The 10,280-nt window shown below is 40.2% G+C and overlaps 1 protein-coding gene across 1 annotated transcript; it reads left to right on the top strand.

The window, feature by feature from the left end:
• Positions 1-3,865: 3,865 nt before the first annotated feature.
• Positions 3,866-7,808, top strand: LOC135250898 (helix-loop-helix protein 2-like). Its single transcript, XM_064327699.1, has 3 exons — positions 3,866-4,060; positions 4,446-4,630; positions 5,804-7,808. The coding sequence occupies exon 3, from the start codon at positions 5,848-5,850 to the stop codon at positions 6,214-6,216; it is 369 nt and encodes a 122-aa protein (XP_064183769.1). The 5' UTR covers positions 3,866-4,060; positions 4,446-4,630; positions 5,804-5,847; the 3' UTR covers positions 6,217-7,808.
• Positions 7,809-10,280: the final 2,472 nt, after the last annotated feature.

Genomic DNA, 10,280 nt, shown 5'->3' with positions numbered 1-10,280 from the left:
CCTTAAAAGATAGGGAAATGCATTCCCAGACATTTACAACACCAATTTATTTATCACCGAGGGCCATCTTTAGCCAAGTCAGAGCATCACCTGACGAACAACAAACAACATTTAATCACGCACAGTGTAATAATTCACAACATACACAGTACGCTTATTAGCGTAAGAACCACAGTTTCAGATCTAACTGGTGCCAATAAAAAACAGTGCAAATTGCGCATTACTGAAATATCCATTAAATTTGCATGCAAATGGTGAAGTGCTTGGTTGCCTGTAATGAAAACCTTGCTGGGCTTAAACACCAATCGCTGTGATTTTTACTAACTGTTCAGCGCACTGGGTCTCCTCAGTGAGAAGTATGCTGTATAAAATTGAACTGAAATGTATTTAGCTGAATGAAACACCGCATGAGCTCAAGTCTCTGGGCGAGACTGCTTTTGTCTGTCCTGCATTTTGGTTTTTCACGGCACTGCCGATGAGAGCAGCTCCTCTACGCACACATCGGCCCTTCTGCCCTTGCGTGGCCCCGGTGCCAGACGTGTGCGAGCCTCTCCCCTAATACCGCCAGCTGGTCCTGTCCAGACCCCGTCCAGAGGAAGATCCCCCTCCATTCCGACGCTCGGCCCCTCGGCTGCCCCATTATCCCCAGGTGGACAGCGCGCACTGGGGAGACCCTGTTCCACTGCGCCATATGCCAGCTTCCCACTTTCAGTTTTCGTTATGCGTGTGTGTGCGTGTGTGCGTGCATGTGTGTGTGTGTGCATGTGTGCATGTGTGTGTGCGTACGAATGTGCGCGTGTGCGTGTGTGTGTGTTCTCCTCGGATCGCCACCTTGCTGTGGTGGAGAAGCTTGTGTGTTCCAACAATCCTGAGAGCGATGCCGTCTGGAGCTTAGCTCCTGGTAGGGTCACCCATGGCGGTAAGGTCGAGGGGGAGGTTCCAGACGAAGTGCGATCCGACCAAGACCTCAATGGTGGAACTGGCGGAAGATGACGCAAGTCACAATGGCAGTGAAGGCGGATGAAGGCTGCAACAGAGGGTGGTCTCCAGTCGTCATGGACTCCATGCCACTGGATCCTGGCCGCCCTCTGCCAAGGCTCGTGTGGCGGCTGCAGGCGCATCAGTCTCCCCACGCTAAAAGATGTCAACCGCAGGCATCCTCCCTGTATGGGTCAGAAACCTGGACCACGTACAGCAGGCACCTGAAGGCACTAGAGGCACATCAGCAGAGGTGCCTCAGAAAAATCCTTAAAATCAGCTGGGAGGACAGACGCACCAACACTGCCACCATCGCCCAACACCAGCTCAGATGGACTGGCCATGGTATCCGTATACCTGACTCGCGCCTGCCGAAACAAGTCCTATACTCCCAGCTCCTTGTAGGACGACGTGCTCCAGGAGGTCAGAAGAAAAGGTACAAGGATGACATCAAAGCAAAGATCAAAAAGTGCCGCATAGACCTTAACACCTGGGAGGACACAGCAACCAACAGGGAGACCTGGAGAAATATAGTCTGTAAAGGAGCTGCACTCAATGACAACGACCTCCACTGCGCTGCACAAGACAAGCGCAGACTCAGAAAGTAGAGAGCTTCCACCAAAAAGGCCCCAACTACACACACAACTACTACCACTCGCCCCTGCCCACACTGCACCAAAATATGTGGTTCCAGGATCGGCCTCTTCGCCCACCTGAAGACCCACAAGGACCCTGAAGGAGGACAGTCATACTCGACCCCGAGTGATCGCCGATGATGATGATGGTGTGTGTGTGTGTGAGTGTGTGTGTGTGTGTGTGCATGCTTGGGTGTGTGGGTGTGTGCAAGTGTGCGTGTGTGTGTATGTGTGTGTGCCTGTGTGCATGTGTATGCATGTTTGTGTGTGTGCATGTATATGTACATCCCTCTCTCTCTCTCTCTCTCTCTCTCTCACACACACACACGCAAACACACACACATGCACACTTGCACGCACCCACACACCCAAGCATGCATGCACACGCACACGCACACGCACACACACACACACGCACACGCACACACAAGTGTGGCTGCAGGTTGGACAGAGGCGAGCATGCAACCCAGCTCTACTCGAGTGCAGGCTGAGTTTTGATCTCATGCTATAGAGAAGGAGATCACATTTTAGCGAGGGCCAGTTTATGTTCTTTATTTTCTCATCCTGAGTATGTTATACGACTCAGTAGTCTTCCGTCCGAGGGTCTGCCAAGCGCTTTATGGGTCACCACACGGCCATTACAGCAGGGCTGGGGCTGGCACATACCTGGGCTTTTATCAGACATAAGATGGCAGAGCAAAGCCTCTCTCTTTACAAAATCCAATTCAAATTCTCTCTCTCTCTCTCTCTCTCTCTCTCTCTCTGTCTGTCTCTCTCACACACACACACACACCGTCTCTCTGCTCATAAGCCTATCTATCTCAGAGGATTCACCTTATGAAATGGGATTTTTTGTGGAACAGCAGTGAAGAAAATAATAATAAAAAACATATATCCTCTTTCACTTAGCTTCTTAATGTCCCAGACAGGATATGCCTGTTGCAAGCGTGCAGTAAAGAAGTATACACCAATAAATTTAGCTGAATCAGTTGTTTTCTGTGTTGGTTTATTCCAGATGTCAGCCTTTTTATCATGGCAATCAATACCACTGTTTCAACAGGCCCACTCATCCCTGTGTATGACAAAAAATGACCAACAGTCTCATCAATGAATTTATGGAATGATTGACTGTTTGATTGAAATGGACATCGCTCTGTGTTTCCACGGTTTGTGCTTCTTCATAGCTCATGATTATGGACATAATACTGATGTAAACTCACAGTATAATGTATTCAGAAAGAGGGGATAGCAAACACAAAAAATAGAAAATATAATCCAATAATAATTCGCCAATGAGCTTATGCAAAAATAATTAACACAGCGGTGGTTGCTGAGGGCTTTAGGGTGGAGATCCCTCAGCTCTAGGGAGGTGCCCATCAACATTTAAGGAGTGTAAATTACGTTTTCAGAAGTATGGAGGGAGGAGGACGGAGGTTATGTGACCCCACCAGAGAGAAAGAGTTCCACCTGCTGTCCACAAATGGAACATTTAAGGGCAAAGAAAATCAAAAAGAAAATTTCACCTCTCTCACTTCACCCTGCTTTCCTGTAACACTGAATTGTCTGTAAAGCAAGTGTTTTTGTACAATGGAGGTGACTTTTAAAAGAAATGTCATTTTAAAGGTTTTTTGGCAGCGATTTGTTTGCTTCTGCCTGATTGGACTCAACAGCTCATGATTATAGTAGCCTGGCTGTAGTAAACCCCAGCAGTCACTGGGCTGTAAGTCAGGAGTAAAGACTACAAGTGTATGAGAATAATGGTGCCATCATGTATGTATTGTCTCTGTGGCGACCCTGTGCTCAAATGCAGATTTAGAAATATGTATTATTAGCCATAGTAAGTTGTTAATTGTATGTAATATTCTCCCATTAAATAGAGCATTATAACTATTATTCCTTCATATCACAACTGGAAGTATCACCAGTACTACTGTCATTAATACTGCTACTTTCTTTTGCTATCACTACCTTTTTAAGTACTCGTGCCAGTACTATTACAACAACTACTACTTCTACTACTACTATGACTACTACTACTAATAATAATAATAATAATAATAATAATAATAATAATACTGTTAAGAGCCCCACGTTCAAGTCAAACAGGCTATATCAAAAAGGCTAAAGAGTATCTTCCTCTCGCGCTGTCCTTATACAGTTAGAATTTACTCAGTTGGTGCTGAGGTGCCACGGGAGAGGGGTGGAGGAAGTGGCAGGAGGGGGCGGAGAAGGGAGGGGTGCGGATGGTTGAAAGAGAGACAGACAATACGATTCCACAAAATTATCCCGCTCCTCCGTCACTCAAGCGCAGCTTTATTAGGAGGTCGTGGTTTTAATCTCACCTCTTATAGTATTCGTCAAACTGGGCTCGACAACACCGGAAGAAAAAGAGAGGAAGAGAGAGGACCGGAATTTTTCTACCTGCGTTTTCGTCAGAGAGGCTCTCGGTGTGTCTACTAGGGCTTTTCTTTTCAGCACCACCATCTCCCACAAGAACGGAGAAACCTCTGCACACGCTCCGCGATCCTATCAGTGCAACCATCTCTATTGTTTTCCAGCTGGGGGTCACGAGGCGCCACTTCCATAAGATTTTTATCTTCCAACATTCTTCAGTCCAGAGCTATTTTTAAAAAATCGTGTTTCTTTTTTAGGGAAGGAAAGTATACACGTAACGGTATCTTGAAAATATCCACTACGTAGAAAAAATACAACAAATAAATTTCACAACATTTATATATCAAATCCTTGTCCGATATACGTATTAATATCTGAGAAATAAACCGGGTGCTGTGGTTTGTTTGTAGATTTATATCACCTTTGAATTAATTTCAGTAACCCATTTGAATGACCCGATGGAAAGGATGAGCTGGACTGGAAATGAGAATGTTTTATTCTAAAAGAAGACAAACAGAATCACTGCGCTCACCTTGAGGGCTGTCTGCGGAGTAACTCCTGAAAAGGACACTAAAGGACTGAGTTCAAGTTTAAAAAAACAGAAAGAAACGAAAAAACTATCGGTGAGTTTCACCAATTGCATGACTTAAATCTTGTTAAGTAAGTGGAGCTTGTAGGGTTAAAATTTCAGCATTTATATTTTATAGTAATTCTTTTTATTTTTTAAACTAACAGTAGCCAAATACGGTGTCGTTTACTATCTAAATCGTTGCACTGGACCACCTATTAAAAACAAAAAATAGGAGAAAAAAACTATTTAAAAAATGTATATTTATTTTCAACAATAGAATATTTGTTCTAATCAAGCTTCGGCGATGTGTATTTTAACTGACACCATTTCTTGTTAGGCATTTGGAAAGATGCGATTGGATTGCATTTCAAATAAAGTAAATTTGATCCTTGTTCATATGACAGCACTTTTGTTACAACACAAGGTGCAACAGATTGATGTTAACGCTTTTGAGCGTTCGCCGTGGCGGCATATTTTAGAGCCATATCGTGGTGTCAGACTGCCAGATAACTAGATATTTTCCTACTGTGGCAGATGGTCAGATGCGAACGGTCAACAGTTCTGACAACAATGAATTTCATTTTATATTTCTCTGACTCCATGTCACACCTCTCCGTAGAAATCAAAACAAAAACACGTTAAAACTAGGAAATGTATTGTTAAAAATATATTTTGATCGTGAGAAAATCTGGTGCGGAAATGTACCCAGCTTGCAGTTTTATTCTGGCATCGCATATTTGTTTATTCTACTGCAATATAAAAAGGTTGATTTTATTTGCTTTCTACGTTTATAATAGGCTACGGCCTAATGTAAAGACATTGTTTTTAACCTAACCAGTTGCATGCTTACGATGAGGAATGATAGTTACTTTCTAATATCTAATGTGGTACATTTCCAATATGTTAAAACTCTGATTTTAAATTATAATTACAATACTTTAGTTTAAAGCACATTGGAAGGAAGAAAGGCACATCTATTTAATAAAATATAATCTGAGGGTAGTTTCGTCATAATAATAAAATTTAAGACTAAATACTTAAGTGTACATCCATGACATGCTGAATTTGGTCATATTTGTGATATTCAGCAACTGAAAGTTGTATAGTCCAACCAGAAAAAAATCATCGTGCCAGCCAGAGTGAAAGTGTTCTCTTTTACTGCCATTTTGGGATTGCGTTTTTAGTTTCTTGTCAGATAGTTTACTGTTGAATATTCTTGTTTCAGATATTGACATATTGCAGAGACAACAAAAAAGAAATTATTCGAAAATGATGCTGAGTCCAGATCAACCTGGTGCCGACCTCCCTTGGGGCCAGTCCGACACTGAATCGGTCCTCCACGACATCAAAATTGGCTGTGTCTCCGATGAGCCGATGGATGGAGAGGGGAAGACGAGGACCCTCGTTCCACAGACTCTGAGCAGGGAAGAGAAGCGACGGAGGCGGCGTGCGACCGCAAAATACCGCTCTGCTCACGCTACCCGCGAGCGCATCCGCGTCGAAGCCTTCAATGTGGCCTTCGCCGAACTGAGGAAGTTGCTGCCGACCCTTCCGCCTGACAAGAAGCTTTCCAAAATCGAAATTCTTAGGCTTGCCATTTGCTACATCTCCTATCTCAACCACGTTTTGGACGTTTAGAGAACCAATATTATTTTTCTGTCAAAGGCAATCTTACAGCGAATAAGAGAATGTTTTAATGGAGAAAGGGGAAACGTGGAATACCCAGGAAAACATAATTAGGCTTCGCTATTTTACCGATATTAGGCTATCATAACATACTTTACAAGCCGAAGACTGGATGGTTAAGAGGACGGAAAGTGTAAGTCTCGAAAGTAATTAACACAAACATCTAACCGGTGTTTTCAGGGAGTTTAACTCCTTCAGTGTTCCGCAGTTGTAACTCAAATCCGATAACAACATCGTTGTGCTGTGCAACAGCTGTCCTAATCTCTTTGAGCCGTGAAACTAAAAAAAGAAAGAAACAAGAACGCAATAATTTTCTAAAGTAGACTAGCTTTCTGATGGTGAAATCACAGTGGTATTTAACAACAGTCCACATATTGCTTTAGATATTTTGTAGGGAATAAACCTTCGTTGAAATATGTCTGGTAACGGTGAACGCAACTTTTAAAGTGATTTTAGTCAACGAAAGCATTCATGAATAAGAATAGACCAACGTTAAATTAACAATAGCTGCTTAATGATATGTGGCGAAGGATAAAGGGAGAATAAGTAAATTATGTATAAGTGCCACTTATTAAGAGACATTAAATTGTGACCTTAAGCGTTTATTTATTGATTTGTTAATTTATTTGACAATATTGAAGTTATTTAATTTATTTGCCTATATTTATCTTTAGCCAACATAGTCTTTTTATAAATCAATGTCCGCTGTTTACGTATACACGTATGTATATTTATTCATGTATAATTATTTATACTTTAGACTGTGGTGTTGGACTATGAGTGATGTTGCTCTTCAATTGCACTTTTCAGTGATATTTTTCTGTTGTAAGTATTTTGTAAATGGAATTGTATGTCAAAAACTTATTGATTGTTATCGTTTTTGTTTAAAATGTATTGTATGTCTGGCAACGATAAGCACTTCAACTTAGGTGTCTTGTATGAACTTTCTTTGTAGTTTCCTGTGTGTTGAGGGGATGGTTGTTTGGAATTGAAATTAATTGCTGTGAAGGACCAGTATTTTAAATTTAAATACACTAGGCTAATTTTTGGAAATCAAGACATTGGATGAGACAGCAATAACGTGGCTGCACACAATATTTCAAAATTTATACACATAACTATGCTGAGATGATTATCTACACAAGAACTGTTATGTGCTTCAACAACGCTGTGTCCTTTAGCTATTCAGGATGCCGCTTTAAGGTTCTAAGCAACATCCCCTGTGCTGCAACCAAAAATTATTTCAACTTACTTAGTCAACGTAATTTTTATATAGATTTATTTTCATGCCTTTATTAGATATACTTTATTTATGTATTCGTCTCTGCTTTTAACTTAACACAATAACTGATTTTTATAGTGAAGGAAAAATACATATCCGCTATCCAAAGATTTCCTGTCTTTTCAGGGTTTTATCGTGTCTTCGTTGCTTTATAGCACATATTTTGTAGTGGAGTAGTTATAATAAGCTGGTTTCTAACGAACGCAGTTTTTTCATATTTTAATAGTGAGTTGTTTCCCAAAATAAATATTTTAAAAAATCATGATTTTTTTATGCTTATAAATTTTTGTGTTTGTATTTAATGGTCCCCCCTTCGCCTCGCACAGTTAATTAGCACAGTTAATAAATATTAAATGTCTTTCAAAATTAGTTGTATAGCCTACATGAAGAAGAGAACCAAATCTGACTGATGTTGTTAGAAACCGTTTGGAAAGTGGGCGGTAAAATCTCAGTCGCGCCCTTTATTTGTAATCACGTGTTAAACTAGGAACTTTCTTGTGTTACGATTAACACAAATGTTCAGTTGATCCAGCATGAAATAAATACAATTGTGCATGTTGTAGCTAGAACAGGAGGCACATGTGCTTTACACTTGACAAGAATACTTAATTCTTATCAGTTGAATTTCACTTTTTTAAAACCACGATGTCCCTATCACTGATTTTAAAAAATGTTCTTGAGAGAGATGATGGCATAATTACTATGTTTTTTTCTTTGTTTTGTTTTTTTAAGTGCACCAAGCTCTGCTTCACGAATTCAATTTAAATAGGCTACGACAGATGTCACATCTTTGCTGAGGACGTGCAGAGCGCCACCTCGGATCATCCCCGACAAACATAAACTACAACGTGACGTCAATTTGTTTCACGCGCCCACCGCTATTTAAACTCGTTGACTGAGTACCGAATTCTGCCTTGCGTAAACGGAGGCTCCGAAACCGTCTGGTCAGTTAGTGCCAGTGTGTGAGTGATTTCGCTATGCATGTGTTCGCCGCTCTCGTTCTCTTTTGGCTGAAAGGCGCATTCCCCAGGGGAGGGGGCAGGTGTTAGTCCAGACGAGCCAAGACAACCAAATTACTGGCCGTCTGGCACCTCCCGTGGGAAAGCGAGAGGAAGAGCTGAGAGAGAGAGATGAAAAAAAATACGACCAGGGACCAAAAGCCATGCTATATTGCCTATTAAAGCTATGGAAATATTGCTGCTCCATTTTTTTGGCACTGATATTGATATTAATTCAGTTATACTGAAATCAGTTATTTTTATTTGTATTTAAATAATTGCATTGATATTGAAAATCATATATTTAGTGTCAGGATCGTAAAGACTTCACATGGACATGGGAAGACTTCAAGTAAATCATTTTATTTTGGTTAAACAAATAGAAATACTTCCATACATACGTGCATACATACATACATACATACTGCACAAAAGTTCCAAACAAGATGGTGTCATAAATAAGTACATTTGTTTTCAGTTCACCCCAAAAAAGCAACATAAGCAGGAATTCAACATCCTTTCATATTGATGGTTGCTTGCTGTATGTTATAATTGGGAAAAAACTTCCTAGATTATTGTAGTATTCCAGACCCTTTCAGCATTGTGAAGCCATGGAAAATAATACTGGTGTTAGGCTATGCCAAACCAGAAAAATTAGGAAATTCCAACACATGACATCATATCAAATAAAGCAGGAGAAGCCAATGAGAATGAGTGATTAGGCTGTTGATTAGGCTGTTTGATCTGAAACCAGGCACGTTTAAAAAGCAGTCAAATTGGCAAAATATTTATTTTATTCATATGGGTCAGAGAGTGCTTGAGATTTGAGGTCTGTGATCAGACAGATACAGCACAATGAAGGACTATTCACTTGGCTGTCCAGGTGCCATTTGTGGTTCACTGTAGATGTACTCTTGACCCTTCTATCATTTTATAGATTGTCCAGATGTGTGAAAAAATATTTTGGTCACATCTGTACAGTGACAGCATACCTCCTACTAGTGACAAAATAAGTGACACCCATGCATTTAGAATGTTCCTAATTTGTACAATACATTTATTTCGTATATTGTGTTATTTATACAGTGTAAGAAATTTAGGCCATCACAACAAAAATATCTTGTTTGCATTGGCTTTTCAAGTTTCTTCAGCTTCAACAAAGAAAAAGTTATTCTGACTAAGGACTTTCTGTTAGCATGAAAGTAAATGAGTTGAGTTGACCTATTCATATTAATTTGACTACGTGTTGCAATTGATCTAAGAGCACTATGAGTTTTGCCAATGTTTTTTCATTTGTTCAGACAAAAACAACAAACAAACAATGATTTCTGAAGCTGAGCGAACACAAAAACGCCAGTGGAAATAGTTATCAAGACATTTCACATAGTAGGACCTGACTAAAAATATAAAATCAGAGCAAAATACTTAAATGAAACAGTTCAATCAAGAAATGGCTGGAAATGAAATGAACTTTAAACAGTCAGATTTAAGACTTTATTCCCATATCCAAAGTTCTAGATAATGCAAGAGAAATATGAACGCATCTAATGATTCACAAAATGTAACATATTTTCAAATAAAACAAGCAGCCTGCTGCGCTCCCCTCAACTCCACAAATAATAATAATAATAATAATAATAATAATAATACTTGTCTAGCAGTCCAGAATGAAGTGTATCATTTCAGTGTAGCCCAAATCTTACACTAACGTCACTATTTACATCTGATTAAAGAAT

The sequence above is a fragment of the Anguilla rostrata genome, chromosome 3 (assembly GCF_018555375.3).
Source record: "Anguilla rostrata isolate EN2019 chromosome 3, ASM1855537v3, whole genome shotgun sequence".
Lineage (NCBI taxonomy): Eukaryota > Metazoa > Chordata > Actinopteri > Anguilliformes > Anguillidae > Anguilla > Anguilla rostrata.
This window is presented reverse-complemented; position numbering and strand designations above follow the sequence as displayed.